Source organism: Chinchilla lanigera, unplaced genomic scaffold, assembly GCF_000276665.1.
Source record: "Chinchilla lanigera isolate Chin_1 unplaced genomic scaffold, ChiLan1.0 scaffold00002, whole genome shotgun sequence".
Taxonomy (NCBI): domain Eukaryota; kingdom Metazoa; phylum Chordata; class Mammalia; order Rodentia; family Chinchillidae; genus Chinchilla; species Chinchilla lanigera.
Genome location: NW_004955403.1, coordinates 8,651,032 through 8,670,270, shown reverse-complemented (window position 1 = coordinate 8,670,270; position 19,239 = coordinate 8,651,032). Strand labels below are relative to the sequence as shown.

The window sequence follows — 19,239 nt, the reverse complement described above, 5'->3', positions numbered from 1 at the left end:
TTGGATGTGCTGGTGTTCTACCCAGTGTGACTTAGCTGAGAGGGTCTCTCCAGGAGCCCTCCCCTCTGACCTGCTGCACTGGTTGCCCTTTGGGTCTGATGTACAGCTGTCATCCTGGGGATGCTGACCTTCATCATTCCCATATTTACTTTCCTGTCTCCTGGTTAGAGCTCTTATTTCCTACATTCTGTGCCTTACTCTCTCTTCATTATCCCCGTGGTATGGCAGAACACAGGCTGAGCAAGGGGGAAAGGAGAGATTGTTTGAGAAACTGCATGTGCAAAATATCTTTATTTTGTTGCTATGATGTGCCCTTGAATGCTTCCTAGCTTGAATTATGACTAGAGGGGAGGGGGGCTGTCATTTTGGTGGGGTGTAGGAAAGGAGCCAAGCTACACATGTTTAATTGACACTGTTCCCCCAGCAGAGTCCTGTAACTATACATATGGTAAGCACAACAAACATTTCTTTCAGTGTTTGGTGCAAGAATTAAACTAAGTTAGGAAATAAGTTCGAAGGGGAACTTGTTCTTTTCAGGTGGTGGAATAGAATCGGAGCTCCTGAGCTGGGTAGCTGAAGGCACCAATGGAGAACAAACTAGAGAGCATTGAAGAAAGCCTTGCATGGCTAAGCACGAGAAACACTTCTTTTTTTTTCCTGCAAATTTTGTGGGGGTGGGAGTAAGAAATTTTCCTTTCACAATTAAGAAGTTCAAGATAAGGAAAGCAGATAGATAGAAGTGGTGGCCATTGAACCTTGGGAATATGCCAAATGCCACGGAATTGTCCATTTTCAATTTGATTATTCATTTAAGTTACGTTAAATGAATGTTACCTCAATTTACAAATTCTTTTACCCTAAAAAAATCTAAAATACACAAATATTTTCAAAGCTAGTAGCTAAATGGCATCCTGCTTTGGAGGATAAAAAATAAATTGACTTGTTACACAGGCCTCATTAAATTGTGTTTCTGATGCCCACCTAGGGACATTGTAGAGATTAAAACATGCGCAGTTCTGGAAGATTTTCTGAATGTTAATTCATTTTGGGAGAAGAAAAAGCAAGGTCATGGCAAGGGGTGCTGAGTGAAGTCGGTATTTCTCTCAGGTAGTGAAGGTAGAAGGAATTAACAAGTACGCACTACATATACCTCGTAACAGCAGAATATGTGCCCTGGGACTACGCAGCACAAACTTTGATGCAGTTGTCACCTTTTGACTCTTTGCTCACTTATATGTAACAAGTGGGGGACTCTGATGGAATGTGACACAATTTCTGTAAATTTATACCACTGATATATTACTAAGCTTTCATATGAAGCTCCTTGTCCCTTGAAAAGGGTTACTAGCATTTTATCATCTAAAATGTGGCTTTGGCAGTTTTATACACTGTATTAGAGCATGTGTGCTGAAGCTATAATAACAGGGTTCAAATCCTGACTCTACTGTTTACTAGTTAAATTCTCTAGGCCTCATTTTCCTCATGTGTGAATGAACATAATGATAGGCACTGTGCGATAATGTGAATACAAGTAAAGACTTTTAAATGTTACCTGGTACAGTGTTAATGCTCAACAGATTTTTTTTAAAAAATGAGGAGACAGAATTTTCCATGCTTATTTATTTGTGGTGCTGGAGCCAGCATCTCAAACATAATCGATAAGCACTTTATACTTACCAACATCCCTTGCTTTCTTACTTACTTTTCTTGTTGCTAGGAAAAAAATACCCAGCACCTACAAGTCCAAGGAGGAAAGGTTTATCTCAGTTAGTAGAGGGTTCAGTCCATCGTCAACTGGCTCCCAGGCAGGGTGGTATGGCAGAGGGGCATCACAGAGAGAAACAGTTCATGGCAAAGCAGGGCAGGCAGAAGGCAGCAAGCAGCAGCAACAGGCCTCCCTTGTCCTTTTACCCCACTCAGGCTACAAACCTGTTGGGTGGTGCTACCCATACCCAGTGTTTGTGTTCCCATTACTCACACTCAAAACTATGATAAACCACTTAGTGGACTAATCCAGTCATACCCACTCTTAATCTCAGTATCACACTCTTAATTCACATTTGCACAGCCTAGATTTAGCCACCTCCAAAAAGCTCCACCTATGACCACATGAGGCTTTGGAGGAACATGTAGATACAACCCATAATGCCAGCTCTCAATAAATGTGATCTCTTTATTTTTCCAGTGTTTTCTTAAACTGCAATCCATCAAAGTACACCTGGCATCATATATATAAAGGAAGTAATGGGCAGCTATTTCTTTACCAGAGGTGTCCTTTGGCTCTGGTAGCCAACGTCAGTTGCAAAAGTGCTCTCAATTCCCTTTTTCTCACTGTTTGTCATGGTAGCTAAGTACTTCTTTCTGTTTTTCTTTAGAAGCTGAATGTTTTTGCTTACCTTTAATGTCTAAAGAATGTTTACTTCATAATGCAGTGGATTTGTAAAACCAAGAAGTTATAAATAGTGTTTATTTTCAACTCCTTATATTTGGTTTAGATATAGTTCCTATCATTTTTACATTTTCTCTGGGAACCTATGAAAAGGTTGAGAATGAATTTGAACTATAAACCTATAAAGCCATTGAAAGATGTAATAAATCGGTGGCCACAAGAAGTATTTAATTTTAAGGTATTTTTCTTTACCTGTACACCCAGAATTGTCAGTGAGCAGTGATGAGACTTTGCTCACCGGTTATTATTTTAGCTGTGATTTGAAATTCCTTATCTTCCTGCAAGGTGAAATTCTGTGTCCTGTCATTTTCATTGCTAAGCCATCTTTTAAATTTTGCTTTACAGATCAGTGATCAAAATTTTGAAGAACAGCCCTAAGCTTTCTGATGGTGGTGGTAACCATGGCGGCAGATGATAAAGTTGCTATCTTGACTGATGATGAAGAGGAACAGAAGAGAAAATACGTGCTTGCTGATCCCTTCAATGGTATTTCCAGGGAACCGGAACCACCTTCAAACGAGACACCCTCCTCCACAGAAACATCTGCTATTCCTGAGGAGGAAATAGACTGGATAGAGAAGCATTGTGTGAAAATAAACAATGATCTTCTAATTTCCAAAGTTTTTTATTTTTTCTTTTACTCTGCGTATGGCTCTCTTTACCCACTTCTGCCTGTGTATTACAAACAGCTGGGAATGTCACCAAGCCAGAGCGGACTTCTTGTAGGTATCCGGTACTTCATTGAATTCTGCAGTGCCCCTTTTTGGGGGGTAGTTGCAGATCGCTTCAAAAAAGGCAAAATTGTGCTCCTCTTTTCTCTTTTGTGTTGGGTTTTATTCAACCTGGGCATCGGATTTGTCAAACCTGCTACCTTGAGATGTGTACCAAAGATCGCCCCAACTACTCGCCCCACCAATGCAAGTCACCTGTCCACCATCCTGCCAGCGAATTCCTCTGCTCCCTCGTTCCTTAGCACGTCACCAAGAATGCGTGAGAAAAGGAACCTGCCTACTTCTGATTGGCCACCGACCTTAAAAACGGGGCCTGATACCTCAGAGACAGATATCTTCGCCATGCCTTCAGCCAGGACCACTGAATCCAGCCTGCAGCCCCAGCCTGGTGGAGTGACTGACCATGTTACGGACTTGGTCTTGAACACAAGCACAGTGACCCCTGTCCCCACAGGAAGTGTAACCCGGGAGACAACCACTGCAGTTGCCACCACCACCAAGCCATTACCTGCTGCTCACGTCACTCTTGTTTATGACCAGCAAGAAGTGGAAGCTATATTCTTGGTGATCTTGGTTGTTGTCATAATAGGGGAATTTTTCAGTGCCTCTTCTGTCACGATTGTAGACACAGTGACGCTCCAGTATCTGGGGAAACACAGAGACCGCTATGGACTGCAGCGCATGTGGGGGTCCCTGGGCTGGGGCCTGGCCATGCTGTCTGTGGGCATCGGCATCGACTACACCCACATAGAAGTGCTTATCGACGGAAAGGGGTGTAAGCCCCCAGAGTACCGGAACTACCAGATCGTCTTTATCGTCTTTGGCGTTCTCATGACCATGGCCTTGATCGTGGCTACACAGTTCCGGTTTCGCTACAACCACTTCAAGAACGATGATAACAAAGGAAAAGAGGTGGAGATCCCTCCGGTGGAAAGGAACCCCTCCACAGAGTCCTCTGAGGAGACGCCGTCCGCCGCAAGCCACTCACAGACCTTCAACTTTTGGGACTTAATCAAACTGTTGTGCAGTGTGCAGTACGGCTCCGTGTTGTTCGTGGCTTGGTTTATGGGTTTTGGATATGGCTTCGTGTTCACCTTCCTGTACTGGCATTTGGAAGATCTGAATGGAACCACAACCCTGTTTGGGGTCTGCTCAGTCCTGAGCCACGTGTCGGAGCTGACGGCGTATTTTTTCAGTCACAAGCTTATTGAATTGATTGGCCACATCAGGTAAGAAAATGCATGTACTATTGGTGCCCCTCAGCAGTGGAGCTTTATGTTATTATAGTTTGCAACAATTTTAGGGTAATAAAGGGTGTTAGAATTTGTGTGGAGGGTAGGGTTGGGGTGAGAATGGGGTTGGCTGTTGCTGTTCCTCCTGAATGTAGAGGCAAAAGGAAAGAAAGCGAGAGCCTAGCTGGATTGTCTAAGACAAGGAAGCGAACAAACCAGTGTTAGCCGTCTCCTTTCTCAAACTGCTCAGAAGCGACCTGTAGGCCACCTGGCCATGTGCTGAGAGACCCTTACGGGAAGTGTTTTCAGCTGTAGGAGCACCAGCGTAGTCAACTGTATCGCCCCATAGACTTGAAGGGTCTTCTTACCTTAGGCATTTATGACAGAGGGTTTCCATGGATAGAATGGATCATGTTTTTCCTGCCTTCACTTATTCTCAAGTTACTTACTGACAAAGATAGACCTTGACTATATGGCACATACAGATGCCAGGGTCTGGGGATGTGGCTCAGGGTAAAGTGCTTGCCCAGCATGCACACAGCCCTGAGTCTGATCTCCAGCACTGAAGGAAAAAAAGAAAAGAAAAAAAATGAGACCATTATGTTTAATGAAGTTGTGACATAACCCAAAATAATTCATATCCATCATATTGCATGGAAGAAATGCTTATATAACTTTCTTCTAATTGTTATTCAAATCTTTGTATTTTTTTATCTGCCCTGAGAACATGGGCTATTTAAAAATCTCCCTTTTACTTAAAATTTCCTATGTTATCCTTTTGGGCATCAAACAAAACAAAACCCACAAACAAAGCAAAACAAAACCGGTGACTACTTTCATTGAGACCATTAGTAATTGCCAAGCAGGTGCTACCTTGCTGTTTTTCGTGTTCTGTTAATGGCTGTAAAATGTGCAGACAGCTAGCTTAAACGTTCTTGTCTTATAGAAAAGTACAACATAATTGTCCCTAACGTTTCAAGCTGTCATCACTACAAGAAAGCAACTCTGTGTATTTGTTTTTATGCAATAGTGTTTAAATCTGCTCTTTCTGTAGGAAATCAAAGAAGAGAAATATATAATTGCAAGAGTTGGAAAATATTTATCTTCATAGGCTTTTGTTTCCTTTCTAACTGAAGGTGTTTTCTGATTTGAAGTTCCAACCTAGAATCAGTCCTTCCCCCAGACAGTTGTGAATATCTCTCCTTGTGCGGCTGGGTTGTACTTGGGGAGGGTGTGCCCTGCGTCTCTTTCTCAATCTTTGACCCCTTTGTTGTCACTAAACAAAGTGAGACACTGTGTGATGGTTCCCAGCTCCAGAGTCCCTTCGGCACAACCAGTTGGACCAGGCTGAAAAGAAGCCTTCTGCTGGGAGGGGCTGGGACGCCGCCCTTCAGCCTGGTCTGGTCATGTTTGGATCCTCTGAGCTGTGTGGATGGACCATGACTTAGAGACTTCTCTGCAGCCAGGGTTTATGTGTGATTTCACTGCTAATAGTATTTTTTAAACCAGATTTGTCCCATAATGTGTTTCCATGAGGGAAATTTCTAGATGTCATTTTTGTTCAGTCAGTAACCTCAGTTGAACCCCAGCTTAGTACAGAATACACATGTAGGTTCTGTTTGCGAAGGTATCACTTGGGTATTGGGTTCCTCTCACATGGCTAAGAGATCTTTTCTGCCTTTGCCTTTTATCTGCAGTAAGTATTCTCATAATCCCAGTGGGCTCATGACTACTTTCGCTAATTGTATCAGCCTGAGGTTGCGTTTTTCTTTTCTGAGTAGTATGAGTTACTCATTACTTTAAAAAAACATGTTGTCCAGTTACCTTCATTTTCTGGTTTTATGAACAGAAAGCGTCTCCTTCCTTATTTAACAATGGAATGGAAGAAGGTGGTCGTTGTGGTCACGGGAGCCTGCTGGGGTCCCATCAGTGCATGGTCACTTCCTGCTTTTGTATTTGGATTTGTCCATTAAAATGCATTGATTATTTTAAATATAGTTAAATGAATCTAATAGCTAAGGTAAGATTATGCCACATTTGTACTCAGAACAGATCTGTTGCTCTTGCTGACAATTTTGGGAGTCCAAACAGGTAGTGGGTATTGAGATTTGGGGGTTTATATGTATAGGGGTGACAGCTTAAGTTTCTTTCTTTCTTTTTTTTTTTTTTTTTTGCCTTTTTGAGATAGGGTCTCACTATGCAGTTCAGGCTGCCCTTGAACTCACTATGTAGCCCAGGCGGGCCTCAAACTCACAGTGATCCTCCTGCCTCAGCCTCCGGAGTGCTGGGATTACAGTTGTGCGCCACCACGCCCAGCTTAATCTATCTGGGGCCCTTATGGATTCCTGTACATTTTTTCAGTATTCAGTATTATATTGGGAGTTTTAAGAGTCAGCATTACCATAAAATTTGTATATGCTAACATAGTCAGAAGTGTATGTTCACAAATTCTTTATATAGATTCAAAATGAAGAAGAATCCATACCAGAAAAACTTTTTAAAAATAGCGCATTTCAAACCACTTAGTGTTTTAACAGTTTGGGCCCAATTTTTCAGGGTATGACCTATTGGCCTGAAACATACACACACACACTCACACAGGCGCGCACACACACACACACACTCATGCACATGCATACGTGCATGCACATGCACACTTATGCACACGCACACTCAGGCACATATGCATGCACACCACAGTAAATGATTTTGTGTTTTGACCTTGGATTTTGTCCTCTAAAAATGACCTCAGGGAAATAGCATAATGCTTAATATTTACACTAAGAAAATAAATTGCTTTGAACTCACAAGACTTTAGAATTTACAGAAAAAGTATTTTTAAGCCCATTTATATAAGGTTAATTAACTAGAGGTATTTTTTGTGTCCTTGCTGAATATTTCAACACCTATAAGTAGGGTTGTGACCAAAATAAATAGTAATAGTGATTTGTAAATTTTTAAGTCATTGTTATCCAATGTTATTTGATTTAAATTTGTTTCCATTGTAGGGGACACACAAAAATATACTAGATCAATTTACCCTAAAATTATTTTTTTTCTATATGGTACTGGGGATCATACGTGGGGCCTTTGCACTGAGTTATGTCCCCAGCCTTTTTTTTTTTCTTTAATTTTGAGTCACTAAGTCATTAAGTTGCCCAGGCTGGGGTCAAACTTGTGGTCAGTCTCAGCCTCCTAGGGCACTGGAGAGGACAGGTGGGTCACCACCCCCAGCCGTCACGCTGAAATTCTCACATTTAAGGGCAGTTTTACCACACATTTATTATCCAGAGGGGAGAGTCATCACCCATTTTATCTGCTCCATAGTAGCCAAGTATCCAAATGGGCGGGCTCAGTTTGTGAGAGAAGGGAATACCTGACGCATACAGCAAGAGGAGGAACAGCAGGCTCTCCTGAGGGGCCGTGGCAGGAAGAGCGGGAGAGATGGAGGCGCTGGCCCTAACTCCGCGGGGGGTGAGTGGGAGGTGGCACGCGGGGAGCCGGCACTCACTGGAGGAACAGCAGGAGCGGGAGGCTGGCGGGGGTGCTCGATTTGACCTGGCCCCCGAGAGAGGGAGAAAGCATTTCTGCCTTTGTATTCCTTTGGTTTGGTGGTTTTTTTCTTTGCTCCGCCCTCCTTGCCATCTACCGACCCTGGACTTGGGCTCTCGTTCGTCCTCCTGCCCGGACAGCTGAGGGCTCCGGGGCCTGCTGTCCTGTCCGCTGCTGGCCTCAGTCGTGCTGGGTCAGCGGCAGACACTCCCCGAGGGCGTGTAACGCTAGGGCTGCAGCAGCCCTCCGGCCCTCCAGGCCTGTGTACTTTTAAAAGCCCCCTCCTAGGTTCCAGGTTGCAGCCAAGGTCTAGGAGCAGGCATACGTGGGAGGAGGCTTTGAGGGAGGCAGACAGGGGCAGTTTCCTCTCCTAGCTCTCAGTGTATCTGTGTGAGCCTGGATATGGTGCACCCCTCCTTCCAGCGGGTTCTTCCTGCTCTCTGGTAGTTTCCTCACGTGTAGGAGCTCAAGAGTAGGGAGAGCTGGAGTCTTGGGGCGCTCTCTGTGGCCTCCCCACCCCCGGGCTCACTCTGCCCCCTAGAATCTCAGCCCTGACCCTTTTGCTCCATGCCTTACCCGGCAGCATCTCTGCAAGACAGCAGCTGCCTCTGGGCCGTGGACCCACACGCAGTGGGTGGCCGGGCGTGGGCAGCTTCTCTTCCCTCACCCTGTGTCCTCTCACCTGGCCCCGTGGGGGCCGCCGGCTGCGCTCTGGTTCTCGGACCAAGTCCTTGCTTGAAGACACAGGGGAGCCTGGCTCCCTGCTAGAAGCCAACTCACACACCGCCCTCCACGGCTTCGGCGGAGCCCCCGTGGCAGTTGCCACAGTGAGGAAAGAGCTCAGAAACAGAACTCGGCTCCTGATTCGAAACAAGCCGACAGTGGGCCTTAACTTTCCCCCATTTTGATCTCTTAAGGGAGGATTAATTCTTTTAAAAGACTTTTTTAAAAAAAGACTTTTAAAAGGTTCTGTTTTCCTCACGAATTTGAAGTTATGTCATACGTCCTCTAGAGGAGCAGGTGTTCCTCTACAGTAATTAAAGTGCAACCCGGAGTTTCTGTTCAGTTCAGTGGAATGGTTACTTAGGATCCCAATTCACAGCATACAGGGCTCTGCAGGGAAGGAGGCTGGAAGATACAGGACTGTGGCCGGCCACAGGGGTGCCGAACCTCTGGAGCAGCGGCGTCACAGGGCTCCATGCAAAGGTGAGCCATATGTCGATGGGGTGTGTCTTGGTTACTTTTCTCTCGTTGCCGAGACAAAATACCCAACGTCCACAATGAAGGAAGGAGAGGTTTATTTAGCTTACAGTTTGTGGAGGTTTCATTCCATACTTGGTTGGCTCTGAGGCAGAAGATAGCAAAGCAACAAGAGCCAAGGGGGGAATGGCAGCCGAGCAAAGCAGCCAGAGCAAAAGGGCAAATGGCGGCAAGCAGCCTCTTCCCTCCTCCCTTACTTTGTAAACAGGCTACCCCCCCTAAGGGGTGTGTAGCTCTCACATAATCTCCATGCCCTCCTCTTGCACAGGCTCAGGATGTATACAAAGTAAGCACCCTGGCTTCCTGCTGAGTCACTTAGCCAAACCTCTAGAACCCCCAAGTTGACACAATGTAGCAACCATAACAAATGACATAACCATCACTTGCATATACATGGTGCAGGGTAACTTCTGCACTGGGGGTCACTGGGAACATTCTTAAAGTAGTCCCAGTGAGAGAAGGGACAGGCCTAGTTCCAGAAGGCTCCGCAGAACTTGAGGGAAGGGGTACACTTGGGGGGTGAAATTGATAGAATGGTTTGGATGTGAGAGATGAGGCAGAGACCCCATGTCCAGCTTGGTGCCAGCGCCACTCAGTCTAGCAGGAAACTCAGAGAAGAGACAGATGGAGAGTCAGGGAGGAGCATATAATGGTCTGAACTTAGTGTGGGGTTTAATTTGCAGCAGAAACATGTGGGGCGGGACAGGTCAGACAGTTACTGTGAAAAGCTTGTACCTTAATGGAGAGGTTAGAAGTGTGGATTTAGATTTGGGACAGTTAAAACTACAAATATGGGTAAGACCAGCAAGGAAATTGTGTGGCTTAGGAGAGCATCAAGCCATGGAAAATCAATTTAGTTGTTTTCAAGATAGTCCCGATTTCTGATCTCACTGAGATGTTGCTCTGTGCTTTATTGCTTAGTGAATATCCTTGTGCTTTGTGTTACAGTGCATTTTGGTGTTATCCAGGATTGTGGCGGTGTGGTATTTACTGTTGTCGGTGTCCACATCTTGCTTCAGGGGGAGTGGGCTCTTTGAGCATCCCCAGTGCCAAGGCTCGAGCCAGGCACCCTCTGTGGGTGTTTATAAGTGGACCCAAAACATAAACAAGGCAGAGAGAAAAATAAAGAGAGCAGAAGTATAAGGAAGGGAGAAGAAAAGAAAGGAAAGCAGAGAAAGGAAATAGCTGCTCTGGGTAGTGGAAGATTTCCTCCTGTCCTTATTTACGAAAGGCAGGATTAGTATTGCATGGTGGGTACGAGTGTGGTCTGAGATTCTGATTGGCTGGTTCAGAGCCTGGATCGGCCACGTGGAACCATATGGCCTTTGACAAGCTACAGAACTTTTTGTATCTCTGTCCGGCCATCATTAAGTAGGTATATTATTAGTACCTTTCTCAACTTTTTAAAAAATAAAGACTAGATGAGAGTTTTTTAAAAAGTACAAATGGCAGCACAATCTCAGAAGTGTACAGATCATTCAGGCTGACAAATCAAGATATTTGGGGATTTTAGAATAACTAACATTCCACCCTCAGAAGCACTTTGGTCAAATTGGAGTTGCTCTTACCAATGTATGACTATAGGTTGTCAAAAGAAATGGAATTGTATTAAATGGGAAGTGCATCACCAGATATAGCCTTTATATTATAGAATGCTTTGTTCTCACAAATCATATAATGGCCTTTTGGACTGGTCTAGTCTTTAAGTTAATTAATACTAGAAAATGAAGTACTTTTATCTTCTAGAATTTGCAGAGTGGGATGACAGCATGGGGTAGACAAGGCCCACTGGCCCGTGTTTTCTCACTGAAGTAGTGTGTGGAGTCGATGGTGGCTTGAAGTTCAGAGTGTGACTATTTTTGGTTGTGCAGGCATTATAGAGTATAGGTGAGTCACACATCGGCTCCACTGTGACATCAGGACCAAGTTTCAGAATGTGAAATGAGTGTGCCCTCTACTGCAGTTGGTTGGATTTTTACTCACAAAAACTGAGCGAGGTGGACTGTAGACTCCAAGGACTGTATTCTTTGCTTTTTGTGTAAGGAGACTTCAGGGTTGTTGTGAAGTTTTCATTATCATCTTTCTCCACAACTTAGTTTTTTTTATTGTTAGGTCCTGAGTTCGATTCCTAGTCCCCCCCCGCCAAATTGAACCTATTTGTTGTCACTATATAAAATGCATGGTGAAAACACAAAAGAAAATGCATGGACAGCCACAGTGTAACTCCTTAAGTTTGGTTATCAGCCGAGCATTTCAGTAGGGGTTAACAATGACATCATTTTGTGTAACTTCATGGTGAAATTTTTGAAAGTGCGTATTTGGATCTGACAAGCAGTTTCCATTTCTTTCAAAAATGACTGTTTCACAAAGACAAAGTTTTATGTACTGTTTTAACTTTCAATCTTTTTATACAAAACCACATAGTGGAAAGAAGAGACATGCTATTTCCCTTTTTTATTATGCTGTATATTTTGATAAATTAGCTCCAGCGTACTAATCTAAAATAGGTTCAGAGATAAAAGGGTCAGGCTCCTCGTGTGAAGTCTTCCACCCTTCAGGGCTGGCCTTGCAGCCCAACCTGGCTCCCCACAACCTCTGCCTCTCGCTCAGTCGTGCCATCTTGGTCGTGCTGGGTAGGGTGAACTTGGTTTTATTCACCTGTAGTCAGAAGGGCAATACTTACAGGGATATTGGAGAAAATTTCATTAAAATTTATGTAAAGTACATAATGTGGGGCCATGCAGAGAGCAAGAATGTGGGAGGCATTAGGAGGTGCCGTTATCATTGGGGTGATATTTGATGACACTAAAGTGTTACCTGCTTCTAACTCACCAGCGTATGGGACAGTGTAGAATCTACATATTTCACAAGCTAAGCCATAGACTCGGATGCATCCTATGCTTTTTCATAGTGTGCTCCTTCTGCTCCTTTTCTCCCTCTTTCTCCTTTTTCTGCTTCTCTTCTTCCTCCTCTGCCTCTTCCACTCCTCCTCCTCTCTCTTCTTCCTCCTATTCCTCCTTCTCCACTTCCCTCTTTCCTCCTCCTCTACCCTGGCCTCCTCCTTGTCCCCTTCCTTCTCTTTCCCTTCATCCTCTTTCTCTTCTCCTTTCTTCTCTGGTTCCTCGTCCTCCTCCTCCCACTCCTCCTCCTCCAACACACTGTACCCAGTTGGAAGGACTGCAGTGCTGTGGGGTTTGCTATTATTTGCCAACAGTGTTCCTCAGAACATACAGGACGATTTGAATAACTGGTTCTTCAAGTTTCCCAAGGATGGGAAATTTGCACCATGCTAGATGCGGAAGAGAGAAAATAATTCATTCCCTATGGTGGAGACATAGAACATAAGATCTTCTTCTCTCGGTTCCTTGGTTTAGAAATTTTATTTGCAGAATCAGTTGGGAGAAGCATGATACATGCTTCTCTTTTCTTTAGAATAATTACTTTAAAATAATTCCTAACAGGGTAAAATGGAAGGAGTTAGTGCTTCCTGTAGGTGATTGGCTCCATGGAAAGAAGGCAGGCCATTTTCCCCTTTCCCTTTGAACTCTAAGGATTATAGAGTTATGATTTGTGTCTTCTTGTTTTGGTGGTAGGTGATTTGCAAAGGAGATAGAGCATGTATTAACACTGGCACTAGAAGGGGAAAATGTGTTATTCTACTTCTCTTTTGGCCAGTCAAGGAGTAGGGATTGTAATACTAAATATTTGTGAATTAAGTTTTAAAACATTCTGCCACACGATAGCACTCTCCAAAAGTGATACGATTTTTGCCACCACCCCCTGATCCCCAAGGTTCTGCAGTTGTGTGATGAGATTTACTTCCCTGAGGCCAAACTTGATTTGTCCACACTGATCTTCCTCAGGGTTCCAGTCATCACAGAATTCTGTGAATTTTCTATCAGCAGGGCTGCCAGGTGTACGCAGGGCATCTGCAAGCTGCAGTTTGGGAGACTCTGAGGTCTCTTGACTCCCTAGTAGAGGATTCTGCCCAACAGGAAGTCATAGGCTGATTTCTTTCTTCAAACCCATTAGTCCAGTTGCTCCAGCTCCCTAGCTTCCTAAAAAACCCAGTGGGAAATACTTCTACCTGCGGAAGTATGTGGCAGGAGTAAAATCCCTCAGTGACTCCCTAGGATCTGACTTACGACAAAAATTTTGGGCCAGGCCAATAATGTGCCCCAAACGGAGGAGGGGTGAGGGTACATCCCTCATTGAAAGAAGCTAATAAAACATGAACTATGAACTAGAAATTCCAACTTGGCCCAAGATAGGAAATCTATATAGGTGGGCACTTATTGATGCTTGTTTTGAGTCTGCTTAACCTGGGACTGGGTTGGGATAGCAAGAGATCAATGCTTAGTTCTGGTCGCTGTGACTTTAATATTCTGGCTTTAAAGTGCTGCTTACATGTAAAACACCTAGAGAGTCACTAAGATTTGTCTGATTCTAATTTAAAATGAGCCAGATTTTAGGTGGTGACCTGAGGGTGTTTTGAGGCGGGGATTTATGGACACCTCAGTGTGTTGGGCTCTGAAAATGTGGCTGGCTGTGCAGACTACTAATCCAGGTCGCAAGTCACTGTCACAGACATTTCTTGAGAGACCTGATCTGTAACACGATCCTGTTTCAGAAGAAACCAAACAGATGCTCTTTCTGATTCATACACACAGTGAAAAATAACTTAAAAGCCTGCTTGACATACAAAAGTATAAAAATATTAGTGCATTTGGGTGGGTCGGAAATGGAATTATGATGTTAACACAATGAGTTGCTGTAACAGAGCTAATTAGAGCTTTTCTAATTGGAGACACAGAGGGAGGGACTTAGACTTTGTCTGATTTTAGACAAAAGTGCAGTCCACAGCCTACTCTTAGACATGAGTGTTCGGGTGAGAACATGAGACTGGGTCGATATGAGCCCTTAATTATTGGATTTTGTTCTTCATTTTGTGCAGAGTGGAGAGCATTGGAATTGTTAAAAATAGAAACAGTTATGGATTATTCCTGTCTTTCTATGCCCTTAATTAATACATGGAGGATACACGGACTACTAATAACACATAGAACTTACAACAAACAAAGAAAAACCAGAAAACAACACATCTGGTGATTTTAAAAGATGCCCTATAAAAAGTGAATTGTTTATATACTCCTCAGTGCCATGGTTTTTGGGTGTGGTGATTTAAACTACCATCTTTGTAATAGTTTGCATAAACAATAATTGTCATTGTATCTATTATGACTTATATGTGGGTAGATTTCTATTTTCCTGTTCCTTTCCCATTTTACCTTTAAAGACGTTGATACCCATTTTTATAGGAAAAGCCTCTTAGAGTCATTTTAAATATAGATTCTCATCATTAAATTATAAGCTGTGGAATCTCAAAAATAGAAGCATTTATGATCAGGAGTTGAAAGGGAGTAATTTGATTGTTATAGTCCTGTGGAAGAGTATCTTTGAAAAGAAATACATTACCATATTATATCATAGCTACCAGGCTGGCTTGGTAACAGCACTAGTACTTATAATTGAGCTATTCATGGTTCAGAACAAAAGGCCATTGTTGCAAGGTAGTATAAATGAATCCAGGGCTTTTACTTTTTCAGTTTTCCCTTTCACCTTCACTGGCCGAGTAGCTAGAGGCATTTGCTGAGTTAGAGAGAGCAGGGCTAACTCCGTATGTGCTATAGCTCTTGTGGCTGTAGACGGTCACCTTCCAGCAGCGGGTGAAGTGGCTGGTGGTCACAGTGTTCCCCAGGACAAGCATAAAGACACATCCCATCAACTCATTTCCTAGATGCCTACCATGGAGACCAGTTTAGCAGTCTATGGTAATGCTCAAGTTGGAATTCCCTGTGACCTAAATATTGCATTTTAAGGTAAAGACTTGCCTAGAGGAACTCTAGCACACATGCAGAAGGACATGCACTTTGCTTATGAGCTTACTCTGGTTTTACTACAGTGAAAAGCAGAAACAGTCTAAATAGCCACCCATTGAGGAAAGTGTGCATTCAATCTAGACAGTCACAAGATGGAATAGCGGGCAGCAGTTAAAGAGAGTGGGTCCATGTGGAACGCTTTCATGCTGAATGGGGGAAAAAGCAAGTTTCACAATGATACGTAGCTTGGTACATTTATGCAAATTTTAACAATGAATTTTAAAAGGTAAACATTTTATGGCTATACCAATATATTTAGAAAAACATTTAAATTTGGAGAGGCAGGAAACATTCTAAATTCATATTAGACCTGGCTTTTTGGATAGAAGGTAAAGAGAAAGGAACACAGAGGGAGAGCAAAGATGGAGAACAGACAAGACCTGTACGTCGTGATGCTGGTTTCTTTAAGGAAGTAAGACAAACTGCTTATAATGTTCTGTTACTGGTGCTAGACATGCTCCAGGCTTTGTGTACCTGTGTGTGTATGTGTGTGTGTACGTTTTGCAGGAAAATACCTTGAAGCCTGTGTTTACTTACAGTCCTTCTACCCTACAGGAGCTAAGTATATGTGTACGTGTGTAATTATAGATGCATATGTTTTAAAGAGATAAGTTCATCCAGATTTATCAGATCAACATTGAGATTTTGTGTCTCTAATATGTATATTGTTATATATACTTTTTCTAAATAGCATAAATGACTAAAATTCTACTTTATATAAGGACTATGGCCTCAAATTTTATTTCTTTCTCTTTAAAATGAGATCAGGCAGTTTTATAGTATCTAATTAAGAATTAACCTCAAGGTTAGGGTATAGCTCAGTGGTAGAATGACTGCCTAACATGAGTGAATCCCCAACACTGCCAAACAAGACTAAAAAACAGTATCTAACTGTGCCCAACAACTGATTTGATTTGAGTAGTAATTATAGTATTTCTTTGATTTAAAAATCAGGCAGAAAGTGTAGCTCAATGGAAGGGCACTGTGTAGAGGGAGAGTCCGTCCCTAGCACTAGACACACACACACACACACACACACACACACACACACACACACACACACAAATACAACACAAAGAAAGGAAGAAAGAAATACCAAAAAGCACAGTGGATCCCCATGATCCTGGAGTTTATTACTGTCTGGGTATTTGTCCCAGCTGTTGGATTATCTTGCATCATACAGTGCCAATTCATGGCCTTATTATAGAGGTCGAAAGGCTATGTAATTTGGCTAATTCTATTTCTGCACATCCATGGAAATGTTTGGCAACTTGCAGTACATAATTGCGTGGGATACTTTGCAAGAGGACAGGAAAAAACCTCTTCAGAAGCTCACTTTATGACATATCTCCCCAAAGCCTTCCCATCATGAAGAGAAAAAAAGCATTATATTCTGATTGGTGAAATATTAAACGACTATTCTTCTCCTTTTTTCTCCCTTCCTGAAAAGAGTGAGTTATAGATTGGAGCCCTGACATTATCAAAACCAAGGTGTTACGTTCGTCTGGGTTCCACGGCTTTGGACCATGCTCCTCCTGCAGGTTATGGGTGATCTCAGAGGGACCCTTACTTGTGGGGTGCTGTTGCTTCGTCCTTGGTTGTCCCTCCCGGTCAGACATCTCACCCAGGCAGGAGTGTGAGAAAGAGAGAGAGAGGAGGACAAAGCGCTCCACACCGGGCTCCCTGCAGTTCTGTAACCTCTAGGACAGCGGTGTAGCGCGGCAGCGGTCTTGTTTCCTTTTATTTTTGCCAGAGCATGAGAAAGGATGGAAAGCCAGCAAGGTGGGCACACTTCTGCTTTCGTGTTTTTAAGAACCAATTACTTGGGTAGAGAATGTATTTTAATCATCATTGAGCTTCCTTTGGAAAGGTCTGTTTTCCTTCATTCTTTGAGTTTCAGTTAAATTGTGAGTTGTTCTTTTTATTGAATCATAAGGTCATGATTCATGCTTTGCCAATGCAGACAAAAGATTTTTGTTTTGTTTTTTTTAGTAACTTCAAGCTTTCCACATAACCATAGAATCTAGAGGATAAATAAAAGCACAGTAAAAAAAACAACCCATAACCATAACAAAAATATAATTATAGGAAAATATTGTAAAAATAATAGTAATCACACTGTCACTTGAATCCTTATTATGCATAAAGTACGCACAAAGACATGCTAAATGCTTCAGCCCTGTGGGCGAGGCATTATGTTCATTATAAGGATGAGAATTTTGGTGGTTAGGTTGCCCTTGGTGACAGAGCTATAACAGTGGAGGTAGAGCTTACCCAGGCTACTCGGGCTGCACAGCTCAGGTTCTCAGTGACTGCTTTATAGATCCTTTGGCACCAGGTTAGGTTGGTGAGTGTTTCTGTTCCGTGTGACCCATGTCTGGCACAACTTGGTCAACTTCCAGGGCCCCTCTGTGTCTTCCTATGGTGCTGTCCATTCCTCTGAAGTGCCCCATCTCCCCCATGTGATCCTTTAGCTCCCCACCTCACCCCGCCATCTGTGAAATGCTTATCACCCCAACTAGCTCTCCTGAGCACTGGCAGTATGCGAGTCATGTGACTGAATGACTTCACGCTGAGCATGCGTGACAAAACAGTTGTCTCTAGAGATGATAGAGAAAGAATTAAAGATTGTGTTCAGTCATGACTTTTTTAAAGACGCCCTAACTGGGTGATGAGTTTCTCTTCCATGAATACAGAGGTGAACAAGACTGACAAGGTCCCTCCCCACAGAGTTTACTTTCTGGGAAGGTCTGATAATAAAATGAAAAAGAAAGTGTCACATGCTACACAGAGGGCAGGTCATTTTTGTTCACTAATGTTGATACCATCAAAGTACATAAGCACTAGTACTTATTAGACCATATCACAAAATGATTGCTTTAACAACGTCTAGGTCACCAATAAGAAATTCTTACAGGCTTTATAATTTATAATTTTCACAAAAATTTTATCATTAAGACCACCTTGCAAAGCAGTTAAGATGCATGGTGTTCATTTTTGTAGTGGCTTGATGAGACCTGATGTTGGCAGAGAGATCAGAGTATCTCCACGGGTGGCTGAGAGCCAGCAGCATTCCTAGAGCCCCAGCTTGGTTCCTAATTCTGTTCCAGAGTGCGGGTTTCAAACATCAGAGGTGTGTTGCTGTGGATCTGGGTTATTTCCACCCCTCGTTCATGTGCCGAAGCCCTAACCACTAATGAGATGATGTCAAGATGAAACCTTCGGAAGGGAATTAGGTTATAATGAAGTCATGAGAAGGGGGCCTGAGAATGGGATTAGTGCCCTTATAAGAAGAGACACCCAGGAGCTTGAGCTGCTTTCTCTACTCTGTACCCCTAATCCCTCCCCCCATCACCTCCTGCCATGTAAGGACACTACAAAGAGGTGGTCACCTGCAAGCCATGAAAAAGTCCTCACAGAACCTGACCATGCCCAGTACTATTGTCTCAGATTTCCAGGCTTCAGAACCAGGAGAAAAAAAGAGCTGTTGTTTAAGGGATCCAGTCTGGGATGGTCAGGACTTTCCCCTGGGTGTCATGTATGGGAAGATTGTGAGTCCGGCTCAGGGGGTGGCAGTCCGGCTGCTCCAGAGCCCTGCAGGGTGGAGGGAGGCAGCCTGTGCCCAGCCACACTCTTCAATCTCTGTGGTGTTTCCCACCACGCTCCTCTGGCCAGCCTGTTCGCTCTTCATGTGCCGGGTGCAGCCCTTGTCCCGCCAGAGGGCAGTGGGTGGAGCCCTCGCTCGCCTTCACCCCGCCTCAGCGCCCACACCTGCAGTTTCTGTGGCCACCTCAGCAGACATGGCCTTGGGCCCATTTTATCTCATGACACTGCTTCAGGGTAAGTTTTTTCTTTAGTGATCCAGGATATCGGGCAGGTGCTGAGTGGCATTTGCTTTTCCACTTTCCTCTTACCCTGGTCTTCTCAATGATTTGTCCAGATTTAAAATGTTACTGCTCTTCTAAAGCCAAGGCAAACACATCAGCTTCCTTAATCTGAATACACAGCTGTGTCCAGAAGTCTGACTGCTCCAACACTGCCGGCCCTCCCAGAGGGCTGCACAGGAGTAGGAGGAC

The 19,239-nt window shown here is 43.6% G+C and overlaps 1 protein-coding gene across 2 annotated transcripts in view; it reads left to right on the top strand.

Moving 5' to 3' along the window:
• Window positions 1-19,239, top strand: part of Mfsd6 (major facilitator superfamily domain containing 6) — a 59,605-nt gene that overhangs the window by 13,545 nt on the left and 26,821 nt on the right. For both annotated transcript variants that reach the window (XM_005373301.2, XM_005373302.1), the window contains exon 2: window positions 2,795-4,409. In XM_005373301.2, coding sequence (XP_005373358.1) covers window positions 2,836-4,409 — 1,574 coding nt within the window. In that variant the 5' untranslated portion in view covers window positions 2,795-2,835. The remainder of the gene's footprint in view (window positions 1-2,794; window positions 4,410-19,239) is intronic.